The 23,773-nt window shown below is 45.2% G+C and overlaps 1 protein-coding gene across 4 annotated transcripts in view; it reads right to left on the reverse strand.

The window, feature by feature from the left end:
- The window catches only part of ASAP1 (ArfGAP with SH3 domain, ankyrin repeat and PH domain 1), a 310,121-nt gene that overhangs the window by 98,694 nt on the left and 187,654 nt on the right, over nucleotides 1-23,773 (reverse strand). For all 4 annotated transcript variants that reach the window (XM_029923855.1, XM_029923857.1, XM_029923859.1 and 1 more), the window contains exon 5: nucleotides 14,444-14,589. In XM_029923855.1, the coding sequence (XP_029779715.1) occupies nucleotides 14,444-14,589 (146 nt within the window). The remainder of the gene's footprint in view (nucleotides 1-14,443; nucleotides 14,590-23,773) is intronic.

The raw sequence follows: 23,773 nt of genomic DNA on the forward strand, positions 1-23,773 counted from the left end.
AAATGAGATTAGAAGATACAGATAGATCTCAACCCATAAACAGTGGATTGCAAGGTTATCAGACTTGTCCCCCCTGTATCTCCTAAGTTGTCAGCAATGAACTGGTATTATTTTTGTATTCAGAACTGTATTAAAAAGAAATATGACACAGAAACACAAGAGGGCGATATAATCAACCAGCAACTTATTTCTCATTCAACTTGTCATTTGACCTATTAATACAACATAGAAACCAGATGGCAGGTATACAAGTAAAACTAATTAATTAGGGAGTGAATTTGGCAGGAAAAATGACAGCTTCTCTGTAACATTAGGGAATCCAGTACCTCCTACCTCTGTCCAGAGTGACCTTCCTGACTAGTGGTCTCCCAGGTGTGGTCCTGGGAACAACAGTGTTTGCCTCACCCAGAACGTGTGAGAAATCCAATCTCAATCCTAGTTAACCAGACGCTCTGCAGGTGGGGTCCGACGGCCCATGCTGAAGCCAGCTCCCTGGGCGTGATGGGTTGGGCACAAGGTTCGAGTTTGAGCACCACTGCTTTACACTAACGGCTGCCCACAGCAAGAGGAGGAGGAAAACCAAAGTTTCTTTAGAGAAGGAAACGCCTGTAGTGAAAGCATGGAACTCACCGAGGCACAATTACCATGAAAATACAACAGAGGTGGGTCTCAGGCATAATTACCAGGAGGAAAAGCACAGAAATGACTGCTCTGGGAGGCCCGGGAAAGACCCAAGGAAAAGGGGAGCCAACCCAAACCATGGCGTTACACGCATCAGGAACTGACAAGACTGAATTTAAGCAGAAAAGATGGTTCTCCTGGAAGTTTCACAGAGAAAAATGGGTAGGCAGAGGCATATCTGGGAATAGGAGAATTCCTTAATGTAAAATAACGCAATTACGTTTTGTCTAATTCCATTTAAGTAAATGAGGGGTTAGATTTAACAGCATCCCCTACATCAAGGGTGAAAATGAAAGCACTCTTTTCCTTTGTACAATGCGCAGCATTCGACTTCATTTGAGGATAATTGTAACAAAAGTGGCTACGACTTGTAAGCCCAAGATAAATGGGGAAGCGAAAGGAAGGCAGGCCTAAGCAGTTAGGTCTTGGTTTAAAAAGAGACATCTCGACCCTAAGGATTTCTCTACCGTGCTTGAAGTGATTCATCGGCTGGTTCACGATCGACTCGCAGACCCTTAATTTCATTTCCATACGTGTCATCTACAATTTGCTACGTTTAAACTAGAACAAAAGCGTACAGTAGGTGACATCAAATTACATTTTCCTTGCCTTCACTGAACATCTTTATCACACACTGTATGTTTGACAACAACACGCTTTTGCTTAGGAAGCACCTTCCTAACAAATTAGAAACTTTAATAAAATAAATGCATGCAAGCACTTGGGGCCCACCACGCACTGCACCAGGAGGACGCAGGAATTCCTTGTTGGGGACACTGTTCATTTAGCTGGTAGGAAAGCAGAGCAGCACTGCCCCTTTGCCTGGACTGCTCTCCTCTGTCTGCTTGGGCCAGTCTTGTGCTTTAAGACTCACTTTATTCCGTCTTCACTGAAAATGTCAGAATTCAAGTAATTTACCTCAACCGTGGCTGTAATATTCACCACCAGTTGATAGAGTTCCAGGTCACCCTTGCCGATAAAGAAATCTTGGATATTATGCCTGTGATGCCAAATGATACTGGGAGCACCCCTCCCCGCCAAAAGTTTTCTCTATTTGCAGGCAGCAAAAAGCAGGAAATCTAAAAAATGTGGTCCCATCCCCATGTGCAGCCTTCCTTATAAAATGAGGTAGCGCGTTAGTGTAAACTATTAACGGAGTCTGTACAAGCAGTCTCTTGAATGGAGGTATCGCCAAGCTCAGCACAGAGCCCGGAACAGAGCAGACATTTAGTAAATGGTAGCTAAGTCAAGACTGCCATTTAGAAAGTCTTGAAAACCAAAGAGACAAACACCTGAAGTACAGACTTCCACCTCACTCTCTAAAGATCAAATGTATCAATCAAAGCTTAATGCTGTTTAATGCTTCTATTTAAGGAAACATGCATCTGCAAGCCTAAGAGGATAGTTTTATAAATACCTACTGATTATTGACGGCCTGGTTCAAGGGTCTCTCTCCCGGGAAGTCTTTCTTAATGCCCTTGCTTTCTGGGTGAATAAATGAGTGAGTGAATAAATGATTCTGCTTCTAGGGACCCAGCTTGAGAAACGGGGGAACAGTAACATGAACTCTGTTTCATCTGACTTCAAAGTCATGCCCTTCCGCCAGCGCTCTGAACTTTCAACTGCTGGACAGAGCTGGGCAACTGGTCAATAGAAGGGCCCGTTCATATTAGTGGGAGATGGAAGCCACTGGCTCAAGGATGTATCACCAGGCGGTTTCTTCGTGTTTAAACCTAAAGGCACCAAAAGGCACCAAAAAGTATAATCTAAGAGAAGCGAAGTACAAAGAAGCCACCAGCTTAAATAATCAGAAATTCCGTAACTAAAATGTAAATAAGAAATTCTAGAAGAACAGATATAAAGTGGAATAAAACTAAAACAGACAACGCCTGAAATGGATCACCTAACCCCGAAAACACCTCAGTCAATGGTTCCAAGGGAAGTTAAAGTTTTTTCTACAAGAAAGTTTGTGACCAAGTAAGTTTTACAAAACACTGATCTGGTCAGGTCTCTTTAATAACAGGATTATCTCCAGGTCCTTAATTTACAAATGTGCACTGTAAATCCCTAAGGGCGATATGCAGTGCTTTTCAATCCAGAATTCTTGTCAAAGACAGCGCCATGGGCGTTGCCTGGGTGACTCAGAGGGTTAAGGCCTGACTCTTGATTTCAGCTCTGGTCATGATCTCCTAGTTAGATTGTGAGATGGAGGCCCACGTGAAGCTCTGCACTGAGAGTGCTTGGGATTCTCTCTCTCTCTCTCTCTCTCTCTCTCTCTCTCTGCCCCTTCCCCGTGCGCGCTCTCTCTCTCTCTCTCTCTCTCACACACACACACACACTCTCTCTCTCTCTCTCCTCTAAATAAATAAGCAAATAAACTCAAATAAAAAAAGAGGGCTGCATTGATTAGTGTTTCAGGGGAAACCTATAGAAAAGGCATCTCAGATCTGGACACTCATGTTCCCAGATAAAGGGTCTGGGACACCCCAGGGTCACATGTGTGTAGAGAGCTCAAAGCATCCACCTGACCTGTACAAGTGGGGCCTGAAACCCAGCCACGCTCCCCTCACAAGTCCGTGCTCCCCAGTGCTGGCTGACGTCGGCCCAGAGGACGGGGCCCTGGCTGGGCTGCAGGATCTGCCCAGAGTCTGGGTGTGGAGGGGTGTGCCTCATCGGAAGGCTACAGGAGTAGAGGTGAGGAGAGACTCAGGGACAACATCTCGCAGAGGGACCGAAACCCTGGTCAGTAGAAAACACTGCATCTGAGGCAGGTGGTAGAATGGCAGAAGCCAGGTAAGAGGTCCGGCCTGGCACGGAGGATGGCAAATGAAGGAAGAGTGGAAGGGGTCAAAGGGGTGAGTGTGAGGTGGAGTTTGGCTGAATTCTCTGAACAAAGGAAAACACCTGCGTTTGCTTTTCACAATGGGCTCCAGGTTTGGGCTTGGAAAAGGAGCTCTGGAGGCTTCTGGGACCAAGATCGTGCAGACAGAAGGTGGTCAGTTGCCTCACAACAGCGTGCTCCTTAGCCCTGCACTATCTCTGCCACTGTCAGACCTGCTGTCCTTTAAATCCATACTTTTCACTTAAATAAAAGTACACTTTATGTCCATAAAAGGATGAGGCACCTTGAGAGGCAGTCCAGGGCTGTTCTCAAAAGTACGGGGTCTGGAGGAGATCATCCGGGTTGGAATCATATCAATCCCAGCACTCCGTGCCTCAGTTTCCCCAATCATTCAATAAGGATAATATGGCTACTACTGGGGTAAGGCTGATGCCATGAGTAATGAGGTAGAAACAGTAATTCCAAATATTCTACTTGCTTCCTTCTGTTTCTTGTCCCCTGCCAGTGGGGCCAAGAACACGGTTTGAGGCAAGGGGAACTAGGAAGCAGTCACGAGCCTTCCCGTGGTGCTCCTCTCCCTCCTGGCCCCCCCGCCCGCCGTGGTGATGGGGTCCTGGTCTCTGAACGACTGTCAGCACGTGGAGCAGACCCCCTCGGCAGACATGGGATGTGATCGGGAAGCAGCCCCTCCTCTGTGAAGCCATGGAGATCTGGGGGTCAATTTATTACTGCCACACATTCTAGCCCCTTCTGGCTCGTACAACATGTCAAGTGCTTAAATCGGTGCCTGGGATACAGTCAACTCATTTTACATGCTACTGTTACATTATTTATATAGATAAAATTCAACCGTAAGAATAATGAAAACTTTACCTGCCTGAAGACTCTGAGGGTGAGACCAGCTCTATCTTTGAGAGAGAGGATAAGCAAGCTTTCCCTCCACGCCCAGTCCTCTCTCAATGCTGATGAAACTTTCTCCTCCGACAAGTTACTGGTTTCTTTCTCCTTCCTGCACCCTGCTTCCTTGTCCCTCCTTCCTCTCTGAGACCCACAGCTCTAAAATGTAGCTTCTGCTAGCATCGAGATGCTGTTTTGTGGGTCTGTTTCAAGGATTAACACCTGACAGCCACAAACACACAAATTTAAAAAATTTTGAAAAGTGTTATTCACCGCATCTGAAATTCACAAGATGAAAATTCAATCCTATTTAAAATGCATTATTTGAGGGGTGCATGAGTGGCTCAGTCACTTAAACAACAACTCCTGAGTTTTGGCTCAGGTGGTGATACTGGGGTTGGAAGATCGAGCCCTGTGTCAGGCTCTGTGCTGAACATGGAGCCTGCTTGGGATTCTCTCTCTCTCTCTCTCTCTCTCTCTCCCCTTACTCTCTCATCCACACATTCTCTCTCAAACAAATAAATATTAAAAATGCATTATTTGAACATCCTATTTACATTGTTTTTAATGTTAATCCTTAAAAGAAAAAAAAAGCCAAAAGAAAAATGTATCATTTTAAAATTTGGCCTGGGGATACCCAAAGACTTCTGTATACTGGATGTACTTAAGACAAGGTACACCTGCACAGATGAATGTAAAATTCCAATTCTATACAGGGAATCAATTATGGTTTATACAATGAAATGCTATGTAGCCTGTTAAAGTGATTTTCCAATTTTATCTGTGTAGTCCTAAACAGCTAACAGCCTTCAAACAAAGTGTGCAAGGAGTATGTTTAATAAGAAGAATGAAATCTGGCCATTTGTAGCAAAGTGGATGGAACTCGAGGGTGTCATGCTAAGCAAAATAAGTCAGGCAGAGAAGGATAGATACCATATGTTTGCATTCATAGGTCTAACAGGAGAGACCTGGCAGGGGACCATGGAGAGAGGAAGGGGAAAGAGAGCGGGGGAGAGTGAGGGACACAGATCAAGGGAGACTACTGAATACTGAAAACGAACCATGTACTGAAGGGGGAGGGGGATAGAGGGAAGGGGGTGATGGTCATGGTGGGGGGCACTTGTGGGGAGAAGCACTGGGTGTTATATGGAAACCAATTTGACAATAAACTATTAAAAAAAGTTATTTAAAAAAAATCTTTTTTAACTCATTTGGCAACAAAACCTGATCTAACACAAATTCACGTGACCTGACCTGAACTGAGGTGGGACCCTTCAGATTATCTTACTTCATGCAAACATGCACAAGTTCCACTGCATAAAACAGATCGACTGTGTTTAATTATGAGGACCTGCCTGAAAAGTCAGGGGGTGCTGGCGGGAGAGAATGTTACCTAATATATGGTGTATGCACCCTACCACCACTCTGGAATCTGTAAAGTTCTGAATTTTATCAGTTTCTCTGTGTATAAATCTATAACATTGTTTCAAAGGGCATAGACTATTGTTAGTATTAACAGAAGTTAGAATTACATAATGATCTTTATTTTATTTTGTCCCCTATTTCTCACATTTTTATGGTAAACATGTACGACTTTTACAATGGAGGAGAAAAAGGAAACCTTCTCACATGGACAGCTCTCATTTCATGAAAGGACACACAAGGTAACAGCCAGTGAATCATGTCAGGACATGGGGGGGGGGGGTGTCCGGCAGATCAAATGCTAAAACCTTCCAATTATGGATTAGTCTTCTGTAAAGAAGGTGGTGAAGCTGTATTTTCGGTAGTTCAAAGAAGAACTTGAGAAATAATTGGTCAGCTATAAATCTAGATCCAACCTGTATGCTTCCTTGCTATTCTCAGTTGAGGGGGAAGCAACGAAAAATGGAACACTAAACGAATCCCTAACTCGACCACACACGCTGTAGTCAGATTGCACACCGGAAACACCATGCAGCTGGAGAAATCTCTCTTGTGCTTCAACAGCTCTGAAGCAATAACTGCCCTCGAACTGTTAAAGGAGACGGAGGCTCTTTCACAAGTTACAAAACTGTCCAAAGGCTCAGGGAAGAGAAGGCATGGACAGTGCTGGCTGGACCAGAATCCTTCTGGGCACGGCCTTTCAAAAGAGGTTTTACACTGGGGCGCCTCGGTGGCTCAGTCAGTTAAACATCCAACTTCGGTCCAGATCATGATCTCATGGTTCGTGAGTTCCAGCCCCATGTCGGGCCTGGTGCTGACGGCTCAGACACTACAGCCTGCTTCGGATTCTGTGTCTCCTGCTCTCTCTCTCTTTGTTCCTCCCCTGCTCATGCTCTGTCTCTCTTAAAGATAAATAAACATTAAAAAAAAAAGAGGTTTTACATATATTTTCTAATACTGCTGCTGCCCTGGGGGTGTTGGGTATGGTTCAAATAGTTTTCCTTACCCACTGAGGGTCTATTTCAGTCCAGCCAACTACTCCTTTCTGGTCCCATTTTGTGGTTTGGTGATTAAATAAATGGATGCAGTTAACTGTTGATTTCTTCTTTTTTTTAAATCTTTATTAGTTATTGATTTTTGAGAGAGAGACAGAATGTGAGCAGGGGAGGGTCAGAGAGAGAGGGAGACACAGAATCTGAAGCAGGCTCCAGGCTCTGAGCTGTTAGCACAGAAACTAATGCAGGGCTCGAACCCACAAACTGCGAGTTCATGACCTGGACTGAAGTCAGATGCTTAACCGACGGAGCCACCCAGGCAGCCCAGTGACTCCTTAACTTCTTTGCTTGGAAATCCAGGAATGGCGGACCTAGCACTGTTTACAAGCAGTGATTTTACTGCTTCCTTTCCAATGACTTTAAAAAAAAGAAAGAAAGAAAGAAAAAAAAAAAACTGAACATAATTTTGGTTCTGTATATTTAATCAAATGAAAACCAAAATATACTTAGAGGCTAAAACTCTAAAAGATCATCCTGCTTTCTTTTCCTTTTTTTTTTAAAACAAGGAAGCTGCATTGTAAAGAAAGCCTTTATCTACTTTATCTGCATTAACGACTATTAAAAGGAGAAGGAACAGAAGGTATAAAGGCATGGAAGCAAGAAATAGTTTATAATCCAGAAACAACAAGTAATTTGTTATGTCTGGAGCTGGCTTTGGTTACGAAGGCATCTTAAACCAGAGGAAGGATGAATTCTGAGAGACTGATCAACTAAAGAGTATTTCTAATATATTTTTTTAAAAGCTAGTCTCTGCTAAGCATATGCTTATGGACCAGATGATATGACAGGTACTTTGCATAAACAAACATCAACAAAGTACATCCTGTCCCATCCGCTCTGGCTTCTCACCACTAAGAGGCAGCATTCCCTAGCCATATTCACGCAAGACAGACTCCCTGCTGAGGGGAAAGAGCTGCTCACTTCATGTTTTGGGAACTCTGACCACAAAAGGACTCTGACCAGAAGGAGCAACTAAAAACAGAGAGAAAGACCAGTTTAGAAAACCTGTATAAAAAAAAGTGCAAAAAAGTGGGAGTCCAGATCTGAGGGCCTGGCAGAGAAGACAGTTTGAGTTGTGCTCTGCACATTGATTTCACAGTGAAATTTTCATAGAACAGTAGCTGTATCATTCAAGGCTTTCCCCCACTTTGTTTCTCCGGCTAGAATTTAATGATTTATACTTTAACTTCCCATTCTGGAAAAATTACAGAGTCACAGAAGTTGCACAAACAGTTGAGAGGGCCCGCCCACCCCACCCCGTACCCTCAATGAGCTTCCCCCAAGGGTAACATCTTAGGCCTTACAAAGTTAACAGCTCACACAGGACATTATCAAAGCCTGGGAGGCAATGCTGGCGTGAGATGCTTAACCAGGCTACAGATGCTTCGTGGGGGAGAATTCAGAATCCAAAGAGAAAACTGCAGTTCCTCTTTTATATTCTTTCCCAGAGATGACCGTTATTGACACCTGGGTTTATCTTTGATATCTGGGGTTCTGCATCCACTCACTTTCTGGTATGTCTGGGTGTGGCTCTGTGGCATTTTACCACACGTACAGGTCAGCACAGTCACACTCAGAGAACTGCTGCATCAGCACAAAGGGACTCCCTCAGGCTGCCCCTTTACGGTCGTGTCCTTGACCCCTTCTCCAACCCCCCCGTAACCACTGATCTGTCCTCCTTCTCAGTGACTTTGGATGACGGGGACTTTAATCAGAAAAATATACAAATAGCAACGCTATCTTGATGAATGTCACCCTTCTATGGAACTTGTTTCCATTTTAAGGTGTCAAAAGACAGGGTGGCTCAGTTGGTTTGAGTGTCGGGCTTCGGCTTGGGTCATGATCTCACAGTTCGTGAATTCGAGCCCCGAGTCGGGCTCTGTGCTGACAGCTCAGAGCCTGGAGCCTGCTTCGGATTCTGTGTCTCCTTCCCTCTCTGCCCCTCTCTTGCTCATGCTGTCTTAAAAAAATTTTAAAAATCCAAAGGAAAAAAAAAAGCACACAGAAAGCAAAAGAAAAAAGACCTTCATGTATGTACATAGGTAAGTTCCACGGACACTGAGTCCGGGTCCTCCTCCTGCCCTGGGTCCTGGGCTGCCGCCAGGCAGCTGTCCCAGCACTGGGGCGGGAGGAGACTCCAGGAACTAAGGCTGAACTGCCCAGGACGACGAGTCCATCATGGGCTCACTGGGAAGTCACGTCCTCTCAAGCTTCTGAATCTACCATTTGTCTCAACGAGGGAGAGTGCAAATGCTCTAATGCCAACACTAAGCGAAATGTACTGAAATACGAAGTTGCTTAGAATATATGATTTCATCGACTTGGGGAGAGGGAAAGCTGCAGGAAAGAGGACTAGAAAGATAAACCCCAAGTATCAGTGATGGTTATCTCTGGGAAAGCAAAATATAAAAGAGAAACAGCAATTTTCTCTTTGGATTCTAAATTTTCCCCACTAGGCATAGCAGTGCTCTTTTTATAATAAAATATATATATAAATAAATAAAGTCTCCTGCAGTGGCTATTAAGGCCTCAGCGGTTTTAATATTAATGCAGTCTATTAATACGGTAGTAGCCCACTGTGTGGGCCTCAGGACTTGGCAGCTTACAGCTTCTCACCTGTGTGCTCTGACACTCCTTGTACAAGAACAGGACAGGTGGGTGCCTGGCGGGCTCAGTCGGTTAAGTGTCTGACTCTTGATCTCAGCTCAGGTCATGATCTCATGGTTTGTAAGATCAAGCCTGCATCAGGCTGTGTGCTGACAGTGTGGAGCCTGCTGGGACTCTCCCCCCCCAATCCCCCTCCCCGGTTTGCATGCACTCTCAAAATAAACAAGCACTCAAAAAAAGGGAAGAAAGAATAGGGCAGGTAAGGAAGGTAACTCCTCCTCATTCTCCCAGTGAGGACATCTCTGTTTGTAACTTAGGCAGTGTTCATCCAATTAGGGCAAGGGCCAGAATGACAGCAAAGCCTTTGATTTCTTATGCCAGGAGTCCCCAAGGCTTGGTCCACAGGTCCTTGGAAGTCCCCAAGGTCAACAGTGCTTTCATAATAGCACTAACAAATTTTATCTGACTTTCCCACCATTTAGACATTAGCACTGACAGCACAAAAGAAATGGAGGTGAAACTGCTGGTGTCCTGATGTGAATCAAGGCACGCGTGACAGCAGCCTAGGTCACTGTATTCTTTATGCTCATGCTTTTGCAGCTTAAAAAAAAAAAAAAAAGAAAGAAAGGAAAAAAAGGCTATTTTCACTTAAGAATACCCATGATAAGGGGCGCCTGGGTGGTTCGGTTGGCTAAGGTCCGACTTTGGCTTGGGCCACAATCTCACATCTCACGAGTTCGAGCCCCACGTCGGACTCTGTGCTGACAGTTCAGTGCCTGGAGCCTGCTTCGGATTCTGTGTCTCCCTCTCTGTCACTGTTGGGGGGGCACACTGCTGAAATAGTGCATGTCAGGGGAACCTGGGCTCAAGCCCCAACTCCACTACTGTCCAGGCACATTATTTTTTTTGGAGATTTGGTGCGGCTATCTGTAAAATGGGATAGGACCATGCATACCTGCCTCTACCCGGGGAAGTGGCCATAGAGAGCAAAGGAGAAGGTGTAAATAATAATAAAGGCTCGTCTTTGCTAAGTAAGTTCCACATGTCAGGTCCCGTGCTGAGTGATGAGATTCCACGATCTCAAGTGATGTCCGACCACTACCACCTCACAGAGGCTAGGATTCTACTCCAGGTAAGGACACCAGCTCTGGGGAAGATCAACTGTTTGCCTGCGGCTATCAACCTGCTAAGCAGGGGGCTGGGCTTGCAGGTCAGAAGGAGACCCCACTTTTACCCCACCCTTCGCAGCCTCTCTCAGCCTATGTTAGAAGGTGAACCTGTTTTACAAAAACCATCTTCTGATTGTGGGGCAAAGGGCAGGAAGAAATGCAAGTTACTTTCTAAAAAAAGTGTTTTCAAGTTTATTTATTTTGAGAGAGAGAAAGAGAGAGAGCAGGCCGGGTAGGGACAGGGAGAGAGGGGGGAGAGAGAGAATCTCAAGCAGGCTCTGCACCATCAGCAAGGAGCCTGACGCAGGGCTTGAACTCACGAACCGTGAGATCATGACCTGCGCCAAAACTGAGTTGGATGTTAATCGACTGAGCCACCCCAGCGCCCCAGGAAATGCGAGTTACTTTAAACCTGACTTGGTGCGTTGACTCTGGCACGAGCTCACAGGGTAAAGAGACACAACTACATCCCTCTGTGGGGGACTCGGGTCAGTTAGCAGTCAGAAGCTGGACAACAGAAACCAGCCTGGGTCTGTCTGACGCTAACGCCAGCCATGGCTGCAGCTCCCGGCGTTCTCACACCACTTCCCACCTGACCACCTGCCCCCACAGTCACTGAAAGCCGGAAATGAAGACAAACACAAGCAAAGAAGAGACCGTTACCATCACTCAGCAGCTCACATTTCTCAGGACCAACCCTTCAGAAACTCAATGCCATACACTCAAATACCAATGACTTACAGGTAACACGATGGAAGTTTTTCTCTAGAGTTAGTCAGAAGCAGAAAGCTACACCCGACCCCCAAATCTACCCTTTCTTTTTCCTCTATATGAAAATAAGTGCTGTTTTAATAAAAACTATTCAAATACCCATTGTAAGTATTACCTTTATTAGAAAATGACATTTTTCAGTATGTACCAAGACCCTGGAGCACAAGAGACGTTTGGTATTTACTGTTTGGATGGAGGATAAAACTTAGAAAGCCTAAAAATATCAAAGTACCTTCTTTTATCTTATTCTCTGAATTCAACTGCACCCATTATTGCTTAATGTTTCCAGACTCCACTAGCTTAAGAACATAGGCTTTTCAGGAGTCTCCTGAGAAATACTGGTTCCCAGGGGGTGTTCTGGAGCTTCAACAAGCTCTAGGATGCTCCCCAAATTCTGCATCTGGGGGCTGGGGTGCTGCAGGCTGGCCCGGAGGCCCCTCCCTCCTGGGGCGTGGCTTCCTCAGAGCCTCTCTCTGCTCCAAGGCTTGGCCGCATCAGCCTGTCTGGTCTGCTCTATCCTTTCCTGGCAGAACATAAAAAGGGAAGCAGCAAGCTGCTGAAACTGTTGTCAGGTTGTATAAACTCCTGGGACTTGCTTTTTATTCAATCAGAAGAGCGTTCCCTTAGTAACCGACTATACTACAAATGGATTCTTCTACCTGCTCCCTGGTCAGGAACGCCACCACTAACTTCAAAGAGAAAATGTTACTTTTTGTTTTAATTAAGTGAACTGCATCTTCTAGCAACTTTTATCAGGTATTTCTTACACTTCTAACCCTTCAAGGAGAGCAGCCAGGGAGGAAGAAGGCCTGCAGTGTGGAGTTTGTTCAGGGGGTCAGCTAGATCAGCGTTAGTTAGGGAAACACAGTCACCAAGGTAGGGGGATAGAGGCAGTGTAACAGAGTTGGGTGGTAGAGACCATGGACCAGAGACATGATGTCCGGGTTCACGTCTTCTTACTAACAGTGTGCCTGAACAAGTTGAACACTAATGTGCCTCAACTTCCTCATGTGGATTGAAGGTCTAACAACCACAGGATTGTTATAAGATGTAAAATAAGAAATCTCCACATTGGGGCACCTGAGTGGCTCAGTCAGTGAAGCATCTGACTCTTGATATCGGCTTAGGTCATGATCTCATGGTTCATGGGTTCAAGTCCTGCACTGGGCTCTGTGCTCACAGCTCAGAGACTGCTTGAGATTCTCTCTCTCCCTCTCTCTCTGCCCCTACCCACTCTCTCTCAAAAATAAACATTAAAAAGAAAAAGAAATCGACACATTATGCACACTACCAGGTTCGTCAAAGTGTTCAGTAAATACTGGTGGTTTCTGCATGATGGTCAGCCAGCGCAGTATTAGGTAAGCAAATACAGACACAGAATGTTCCACGAGGGACCACTGCATGGTGGGGCCAGCACACACTGGGGGAAGGAACCCCCAGTGTAGGGATGGACTGGTCCAGGAAGTGTGCGTGCAAGTGATGAGTCTCAACTGAAGCCAAATAAATACACTTGGTGTCCCGGAAACTAAAGGTTATTAGCAAGATATCCCTGTGAAAATACCCACCTCAGGGGAAAATAGAACTTCCTTCCTCAGCAAGTCTGTTACCAGTAATTAACCAAGTGAATAGTTGGGGTCCGGTTTCACTTCCCTTCTTCCCACCACATGGCCTTTGAGCAATGCCATCAGCAGAAAGACAGGCAGCACCCAGAGGAAGGAGAAAGGAGGGCCCTCTTCTGAATAAAAGCGATTTAAATACTCTTAAGATTTATGGTGTATCATGGATTTGTCAAATGAAGCCCAAAGTAGAGGAACATGTTGGCCTAAGTTCCTGAAGTTTTTGAATATAAGAACTATTTCTATTCTCAATCTTTATTTAAGATTAGCTGTCACTGTGGGAGACTAATTCAATAGCATAAACCACAAATCAGAATTAAGCTGTTAGGAAGACAGACATCCACATGTATTCATCTTGTGTGACAGGAGGAAAAGAATACTCTGGTTGGTCAAATATTCAGGTTAATATGCTTTAGAATGGCAGTTTTCATTTTTCCAACAGTGTGGATCTGTCTGTAAGCTAGCTGTTGGTATTGGACAGATCTGTGACAAGGTTCTCCTGCAAGGCCATAGAGGCCTCTCTGACAGAAGAGTAACTAACCAGGGCCAATACATCTTGAACTTGAGTTCTTAACGGAGGCTGAGGTGCAGTACTGAGACGCTGCGGGGGAGGGAGAGATTCCTGTTCTTCAGCAAAGGATCCCCTCGTTTTCCTTCGGGGCTCCTCAACCCCCCGTACCTCCATCTCCTGGGACTTTGGAGGAGACAGACTTGATTAATTTAACGCACAAGGCCGGCTGGGTGGTAGCGCCATGCAGAACGAGCCCTTTCAGTGTGAACAGGGTGTCAGGACGGGTACCCAGGCAACAGTGCTGCCAAACAGACCGCCCCGCCCCCAACCGTGTCCCAGATTTTTAGGGATTCTTCTTGTCATCAACTTCTGTAACCATGGGTCCCCCAAATCTCAAAGTCTTTTTCTTGGAAGGGGGTTAAGATGGTGCGAGGAACTGGGGAGGTTAATTACTTGTAAGTCAGGGACCAAAATGCACGCTTGTCTTCATACAAGTGAGGGACAGCACATGCGACATACATTTCCAGTGGGTGTTGGCCACAGAAGCTACCAACACTTCCTGCTAATTAAAAACCCAAACCAAAACAACGGGAGAATGTGGAGGAGAATTCAGGTTAACCGGTTTCTCTGGCTTGTAAACCTCCCCTGCTGGCAGCTGGATCTAGGGGTTTTACAACAGTATTTTCCTTACATGTGACTCCATACCTGAGACTAAAACGTTGTTTTTTATTTTTTAATAAATAAATAAAAATAAACCCTGCTGAACTCCAGGACTGGGGGCTAGGGCGAAGACGATTAAGTTGTTCTCTTCGTGATCTTACGGTACTTTGTTCTGGCTGTAAGTTTAAAAACTCGCGCATGCAACGGCTTACCAGATTTTTCAGCAGTGTGGACAGCTCCTTCGTAAGAGTAGAAAACTTAACAAAAGCAGTGCCAAGGTCTGGGTTGTCTCGACTTAAAAAGTTACTTCCAAACTTGTCAAGAACTTGTGCATAGTTTTCTTCGTTTTGTACATGATCTAAAAGATAAGAAGGGAGGAGTCTGAGCTACAATTTGTCACAATGACGAGTTGCTCGGAACACCGGTGGGTCATCAGAAACTCTTACAAGAAAGGCAAAGAGACGCGGCATCAATTGTTCACTGGACATGTGCAGAGGTGGTCAGCAGGGTGCTGGGGGTCTTCGCGCACTCTGCTCAAGGGGGTTTCCTCCTTGTTCTTCTGGAGCGTTCAGTTCACCTATAGCCCGATAACCCAGGGACTCCCCGCCACGGGGGAGGGGTCAGATTATCATCCCACTGTAAAGCACATCGAGTTTCCATTAAGAAACTATGATTAGCAGGGAACAAGGAGAAAATTCTCCTTCGAAAATCAATCTTGGAACGTGAAAGAAAAATCCACGGGTTCTAACATGTTGCTTTCTCTGCAACTCATCTCAATTCCTTTGATTCTGTCTAAGCCTCAGGTCTGAGGAACAGCATTTTTTTAAATTATTTTTTTGCACACGATCTCTTGGTGCAAATTGTGCAGGCGTGGATCACATGGGTTAACATTTGAGGTTTGGCCTCACCACCTATAAGCTTGCAATCTTATCTGTTTTTTTACTTTTATGACCATTATCCTAGTTGGCAAATAAAAGGCGTTAATGAGATACTTGTGAACATGTTTCCTCACTCTGAGCTTTGCTCTCCTGATCTGTAACACGAGACTAACTCTATCTTACATGAATGTGGTGCTGAAGAGGTGATATGGACCGTAAGGACAGTGAGTGTGCCGTAAACAATAACCACTCCCACTCTCTCTACTGGATGTCCAGGATAATATCATACTCTCTTCACTCTTCTTCTAGGTCTTGGCTGCTCCTCTCCAACATCTTTGCTGGATCTTTGTCTCCCTGGACTCATCATGTTGCACAGCCCTGGGCCTTTCTTCTTCTCTCTCTATGCTCACTCTCTTGTGATCTCATCTAGCATTTATGGCTTTGAATAACTTCTATCAGCTGACAAGTCCCAAATGGATAGATACCCCCAGTCCAGATCCTACTCCTGAAATATAGACTTCTGTACCAACTGCCTATTCACTATCTCCACCGGGATGTCTAATAACTAGGTTCAATCTCAACATCTAATAGCAAACCCTCAATGTTCTGCTCCCAACCTTCTTTTTCTGCAGACCCTTATATCTCGGTCAGTTAAAGACAAACACATTCTTTCAGCTGTTCAGGCTGAAACCCATCAAAGTCATGCTTGATTTTTCTTTTTCTCATACCCCAGATACAACCCACTGGCAAATCCTAGTGTCTTTACCTTGAAAATATAACCAAAATATGACAACTTCTCACTATCCCCATGGCTATCAACCTTATCTGACATCATCTCTTACCTTGATCACTGCAAAAGCTTCCTACGAAAGTCTCTTTATTGCAACCCTGGCTCACCTACAGTCTATCAATACAGCACCCAGTGCGACTCTATAAAGTTGTGCATCACATCTGCGACTCTCACAGCAGACAGGAGCACGTATTACAGATATCCAGGTCCCCATCCCTGCAGGCTCTGGAAGGCAGTACTGCACGTCTCTACACCCGTGAAGGAAGCAGGCACAGAACATGCCGCACGCTGACCACGGAAGTGTGAGTGGAGGCGGGTGCACCGCTTCCACATGTGCGCAGCTCAGATGCCTGTACTCAACTCCCCACTTCTCTCCTCCTTAGTGGTAGGGGACAGGGAGGCACGCATCTGTATGGAGGCCCATCAGAGATGTATAATATTTACTGAATGAATAAATGAATGGAGAGTATAAGAAAACCACGTCTAGCAAAATCGTGTCTCTAAAGGCTTAATTCAATACCTCTTTATAGAGCCGTCCCTTAGCTGGCAATGATCCTTTCTTGCTGGTAACTCTCTGTGCCTCTTCTGCAGTGTTTTTCACACCATCACATCGTATTTGTGCAGGTACAGATCCCTCCCGAGAGACAGGGATTACCTCCGGCTCATCTCTGCGTCCTGACCCAACACATGCCACTGTGGTTGTCGTTTTTCAGTGAGCTGAGCTTAAGAAGCTAGGGCTCAGCAAATATCTGTTGACTTGGATTTGTTGATTTTCTTTTCAGGAATTTAAGCATCACTCCCTTCTTAAATCTCCTGGATCATTCAATAACTGAGATGAAAATCCAAAGTATTTCTCACTCTCAAATACACTCTCAGTAACTGCGCTGGTGCTCATGAAACCAAACAGGGGTCTGAACTGGGGAGTGTCCCAAGAAGGAAGTCTCAACACAGAAAAGGAAACAAGTGCCACAGCAGTCCAGTGAAATGAAATGAGGCCCCAGCAGCCTTCCGATCATCACCACATCAAAAATTCATGATGCCTACAGTGGATGTCAGCATTTCAGGCCGAGATATTAAAAAAGATAAAACGCAGCTCTGGTTATTGCCCAAGTAATGGAGGGAAGTGGCTCAGGAAAACACAAAAGAAAGGCCACATCAGCTCGACAGACAGGATGCACATGTTTGATCTCTGCATAAACTGAAGTTACCCCTGATTCCCTCTGCCTGAGTCCAAAGAGCCTCACCTCACCCCTGAGAATCCCGCCAGACCTGACAACCCTCCCCTGATTTTGGCGGCCAGCAGAAAAACATTCATCAGTGGCCTGTTCATTTCAACTGCTTTCAAAGGAAGTGTCTCTGGTAAAGCAGAGGCATATAGGATTTTTGTTTGTTTGCTTGGAATTACAAAATGTTTCAAATGACTCTATCACAATCTTTAGATGAAGAGAGTACTCATGAGCCGCCAACCAGTTTAAGAAACAAAGTATTCCAGAATGCTTCCTCTCTCCTCCAGTCCCAATCTCTTCCCTCCCTCCCCAGACACAGCTACTCTCTTGAGTTTGGAACTGCATGCAGAGCTTGGAGAATTACGAGAAGCTCTTAGTCTACAGAGATGATGGACTCATCGAACAATAAGACAGACTTGGCTAAGGCAGACGGGCCTCAGGAAGGGAGCACTGGCATTTGTTGAGAACCTTCTCTGACCCAAATGCTTTTTACAAGATCATACTTAACCCTTACCAGGACCCCATGAGGGAAGAAGGAGGCTTATCGGGAAGATGGAACATCAAATGTGATGTGTGAGAGGCAGGTCAGACTGGATGGGTAAGTACAGGCTCGGGCAAGGGTCCTGTATATTTTGTTAATTCCACCGACGAACAACCATGCAGTCAATACTTGTATTTACGTGTGTAAGTATGTGTACAGTGATCATACATATGTACATACATGTGAAATTCCCTACTGTGGATGTATTTTAAAAATCTGTCTAGGGGCACCTGGGTGACTCAGTCGGTTAAGCATCCGACTTTGGCTCAGGTCATGATTTCACAGTCCGTGGGTTCGAGCCCTGTGTCGGGCTCTGTGCTGACAGCTCAGAGCCTGGAGCCTGCTCAGATTCTGTGTCTCCCTCTCTCTCTGCCCCTCCCCCCGCTTGCTCTCTGCTCTGTCTCTCAAAATAAAGACATTGAAAAAAAATTTTTTTTTTCAAATCACAATCTATGGAACTCAGTTGGTGAAGCATCTGACTCTTGATCTTAGGTCATGATCTCACAGTTCAAGGATTTGAGCCCTGCACGGGCTCTGAACTGACAGCACTGAGCCTGCCTGGGATTCTCTCTCTCCCTTTCTGCCCCTCCCCTACTCTCAAAATGAATAAACATTAAAAAAATAAAAATCACAGTTCAATGAGAGAAATCTGGGGATAAAATGAATAATCCTGTTGATGGCAGAGATAATGGGCATTAACTGTCAGGTGCCTGAAAACCGTACCTGGCATGTAGCATATTCTTCCAAAAAAAAATCAGTCACTATTACCTCTGGAGCTGAGATAGGTTATCATACAGACAGATGTGTTTATTACCAAACAGTATAGGAATATAGATCTTACGTGGGTTTTTTAAAAAAGTATCTTACAAATTGAAACAGTGACAACTCACTAGCAAGATTATATAAACATAGGCGCTCCTTTGTACAAACAAGGGTTTACTCAGCAGGTGGGTTTTCCCAAGTGCAGAGGGAGAGGCAGAGAGACGAGGGTTCCGGTGCAGGAGAGAACGGTGCAGGAGAGAACGAGGGTGGAGGCAGGGGGAAGGCCCTAGTGCAGAGCACAGACACACAGGAAAAAAAAAAAGGTAAGTTCCGGGGTTTAGGGAAGAACAGAGAAATACAGGACTTTGGCGGGAGGCGGGGGCACTGTCACAGACACAGGTGTTAGTGAATAGGAGGGCTGATGGGACAGAAGAGGCCTGATCAGGACTTTCGGACAGCAGGATAAGCTACCTAAGTGCTAGCAGACTTTTGGGAAGCTGGTGAAGTGAGTGCTGGGGAAAGGAGGTGAGGATGGAGACTGAATGCAAGAAAAGAAAAAGGAAAGAGAGCAATTCAATCCAGCCATTATGGAGATCCACACTTTTCAAATATCTAGAGGGGATTTCTGGCATTCATGGTATTGTTGCAGAATGCAAGAAGATTCTAAGAGCTAGGTGACTCCCTTCAGTTCTGAAAAAAGAAAATAATATAATTTTACCAGTTGAACCAGAAAGGGCCACTTAGTCAGGATTTCAACTCCTGGCATTTCTCTGGGGAGATGACTAACATATACTGACCACCGGACACGCTCCATGCAGCTTGAAAGGGCCTCTAATACATTCAGACACGAAGCCGCACAGCAACGCTGAAGCAGTAACCGTGGTAACAGCCAGTGTGCGGAGTATTTAGCACGTGCCAGTCACTGCACCAAGCATTTCACGTACATTACTTCACTCGTATTAACAGGACTGGAAGAGGAATGCCATTAGCACCCCACTTCTTAGATGCAAACACATGCCCAACATCATTCGGCTCACAACAAGGGAATTTAATCTTAGGGTTTTTTGATCTCAGAGCAGGACTCTCCCCCACATCCTCAAGTGAGGCAGATCTAGGATCAAAGTCCAGGGCTGTCACTAACCCTGTGTGGTGCTTTGGTCAAGTAACTACCTAAGTCTCATCTTCCCAGCTGTAAAATGGGGATAATAATGGTATTTGCCTCACAGGGGTAGTGTGGAGATTAAGTTACTGCATGTCAAGTGCGCGGTACATGATACGGTCGACAAATGTTGATGGCGAGGACAGCAATGACGAATGACGGCACCAGGCTGTCCTGTGGAGGCCACTGCAGTGGCCTCAGTCTTTCATCCTCTCGCCAGGGAACAGAGGTTCCAACTATACTCTGAAGTCAGTGACCGCTCTAGGAGCAGGTGTTCCTGGGGCAGGTAGTAACAAGTGCCTTGAGAATACATTAAAATTCTATATTCTTTTTTTCAAAAATGTTTTTTAAATGTTTATTTTTGAGAAATGGAGAGAGGGCAAGCAGCAGAGGGGCAGAGAGACAGGGAGACACAGAATCTGAAGCAGCTCCAGGCTCTAGGCTGTCAGCACTTAGCCTGATGTGAGGCTTGAACCCATGAACCCTGAGATCATGACCTGAGCCAAAGTTGGATGCTTAACCAACTGAATCACCCAGGCGCCCCCAAATTCAATATATTTTTTTAATGTCATGTATATTCCTCTAATGAGGCCCTCAGAATTTTCAGAATCACAGCAATTATTAAACAGGCCTTTCTCTGAGGGATGTCTGCCTAATTGTCACCCTGTGCTAGGCCTTATCAAGCTGGGAAACTTCCACAAAACTTCCCAAATGGCCTGTCAGCCCAAGCTTTGATTCTCCGTCACTGTAATTATGGCTGCGCTTACAAGCACCAACTGTGTGGCGGGTCCTTCACAGCGACGTCTTATAGAGAAGAAAGTGAGATTCACTGGAGAATCCACATTGGAACCTAGCCTCATCCGATTCTAAACCCATTCTTTTCCCTGACAAACTCGGGAAAGACGGTCAAGGATGCCATGATGCATGTTGCAAATACCTACTTGGAATCTACTATATGAAAGGCTTAATGAAAAACACTAAGAAAGAAAGAGTGAGAGAGACAGACCTCCTGTCCTGTAATAATGACAAAGACACAATAATTGTAACATCCGCGTTTTTTCCTGTACGACTTCATTCGGTGTTCACCATGACATGCTCTTATTATCCCCATTTTCCGGATGCAGACACTGGTTCAGAGTTAAACAGGTTGCCCAAGGTCACCCCGTTGAGTGGCGATGGCAGCACTGACTGCAGAGCCTGTGTTCTTACCCGTCATGCTTGGGTAAGTGCTGGAACCCCTAGAAGTCTGCTGCTTTTGAGCCGGGTGTCAAGTGACTGAGGGACCTGAAAATCTAGGTCTTAGCTCCAGGCTCTACCATGTGACCCTGGTCCGGTGACTAAGGCTCTGAGGGGGAGGGGAGAGGGGGCCTTAATTTCTCCTATAAAACAGGTCCTATAGGGGCGCCTGGGTGGCTCAGTAGGTTAAGCATCCAACTCTTGATTTTGGCTCAGGTCACGATCTCACGGATCTGTGGGTTCAAGCCTCACGTTGGGCTCTAAACCATGTCTGCACAGAGCCTGCTTGGAAGTTTCTTTCCCTCTTTCTCTGTCCCTACCCTGCGTGCTCTTTCTCTCTCTCAAAATAAGTAAATAAACTTCAAACGGGTCTGATGACAGCTATGCCCAGCCTACTCCTTGAGGTTGAATGCTAAGAGGTAAAGATGTCACAATTAAGGTGAAAGCACTTTGGGGAAAAGGGCAGCAACAGCAGTGAACATTATAAAGCCACGAAGGATTATTTCTATTTAGTGAGTAAAGGCCTTGAAAGCATTCATAATAGGTCCATCCTCAAAAGCTCCCCCAACCTTGACCAAGCACGGCCTAATGTTTCCTGAGGCATCACCTGATGGAGGGACACAGGCCTAAGTGGTCTGTGTCTCCCTGGGTCTGAATCCCGCTCTGTCCAGACTGGCTCACCTGCGACCTTGGAAAAGGTACTTTTCTGGGTCCCAGTTTTCTGACATGAAATGTGATAGATGTATAATCTATGAAGTACATGGCAAGCCTCTAAAAATATCTTTAACTTCTATTGCTTTCATTCACCCTCAGACTGAAGGCTGAAGTTCTGATGTTAATGGAGATTCGGGTATAATTTAAATACCCTGGTACTGTTTTTGGAGGGTTCCAGGATACAGGAGACAACTGTGGATCAAACCCTAGGTCTTCCATTTACCACCCGTGGATCTAAGACCATCTATATAATTAGTCATCTTGGACTGCGCTTCCTTAACCACAGTGATACTTCGATGGAGTCATGACGCGAACAGGATGGGGAAAGCCTCCAGAGGGTCCCCTCTGGGGTCCGGCCTACGGTGGGCGTTAGGGGAGGAGCTATCCCTCACCCCGACCTGAGTCTCCCTTCCTTAACTTCCCATACGCTCCTTCCCGAGAGCACCACCGTTCTGCATCTCTACGTGCATCATCTCCGGAGTCCAGCGCCACGTGTCTGTCATCTCATGGTCGAGAGCCCGAAAGAACCTTCTGCAGCACAGCCTGGGCACAGGCAGCAGCCCGCCGCGGCCGCGCGGCCCGGTCCACATTCCCCAGCGGCCAGGCTCCCTCATGCTGCCTCACTGGCCTGGGCCCACCGTGCTCCGTCACATGCCCGATGCACGGAGCGAAGTCTCCTGGAGCAAGTGTTTTCTCCTTCCTTCGGAAAATACTCAGTCCTGGCCACGGGCCAGGCATATAAAATACAATGAGCTATAACTGCAATAATAAAGCCATGTAATATGTGTCATAAATTACAGTGCTGGCAGAGAGGGGGAAGTGATAAATTCTTTTATACCATCCTATACATACTTTGTAGCACTACTCACCCGTTAAAATTTTTAATTCCATTTGTTTTTAAAATTATGAAAATAATTCATACACTTCTACAGAGATTATACATAAAGATACAATCCCCTTCTCCAGTCCCCTCTCCCTGAACTCTAAGCGGAGTTAATAATGTGGTGTGTTAATAATCTCAGCAAAGCTTTCTCTATGCTCAAAAAATACACAAACATACAGACAACAGGGGGTCTTCTCCCTTTTAAAAAACCAAATGGCATATTAAAAACAAGACTCCATGTCTTACTTTTTTCTTATTGAATAAGGATCAAGAAACTGAACAGAGTTAAATCTAATTAATCATTTTAACTGTGATTATATTCTATAATAAACACGACTGTAACTTGGAGAAGTATCCCCACAAGAGAATTCCAGTTTTTGCTACTGAGAAAATAATGCTGCCATAAATATTCTTACCCACAAGTCACTTTATCTCTGACAAGGTGCAGTCACAAAGGCAGAATTGTTGGGGTTAGGGTGCACATTTCAAATTTTAATTAATACTACTACGTTTCCAAAGAGGCTGGTGGTAACAAGGCACTGACCCAACAGCAAAACAAATATGAGAGGGTATTTCTCTAGAACTTCACTAGCGCATAGACGATATTCTTCTTTAAAAATAATTTTTCTTTTTACATTTATTTGTTTTTGAGAAACAGGAAGAGACAGAGCACAAGTCGAGGAGGGACAGAGAGAGAGAGGGAGACACAGAATCGGAAGCGGGCTCCAGGCTCTGAGCTGTCAGCACAGAGCCTGACACGGGGCTTGAACTCACAAACCGTGAGATCGTGACCTGAGCCAAAGTCGGATGCTTAACCGACTTAGCCACCCAGGCGCCCCTCTGTTTTTTTTTACATTTATACCAGAGGGATGTGAAAAACTGGGTGAGAGTAAGCCCGAGTATCTTTTTGTATTCTATTGTCCATTCACACTTCCTTTTGTGCCTGTTGTTTTCCACTTCTTGCCTTCTCACCAGCGATCTGTGAGAAAACTTTTTGCAGAAGTGACAGCAATCTTCTGTAATACATGTTGCTAAAATTCCCTCCCATTTGTCTCATTTGGTTTATGGTGCCCTTTGCTGCACAGAACTTTTTACATTTCAGGTCTTCAAATGTACCAGTCTTTACCCAAAAGACCTTTGAGTGTCCTTCCTTATACTCCCCAATCTTCTAATAGTTAGTATTTAAAAAGCAAAACAAAACACTGAAAGCTTGAATTCAATCCAATGTATCTGTTCATACAGTGTGAAGAAGAGTTCTAACGTTAAAGAAAGTTCCTAAGCCTTCTAGGATTTGGTCTTGTTTTATTCTCTTTTGCATATTTAGATACTGCATCAATCATCAATGGCTTTTAT

The sequence above is a fragment of the Suricata suricatta genome, chromosome 15 (assembly GCF_006229205.1).
Source record: "Suricata suricatta isolate VVHF042 chromosome 15, meerkat_22Aug2017_6uvM2_HiC, whole genome shotgun sequence".
Taxonomy (NCBI): Eukaryota; Metazoa; Chordata; class Mammalia; order Carnivora; family Herpestidae; genus Suricata; species Suricata suricatta.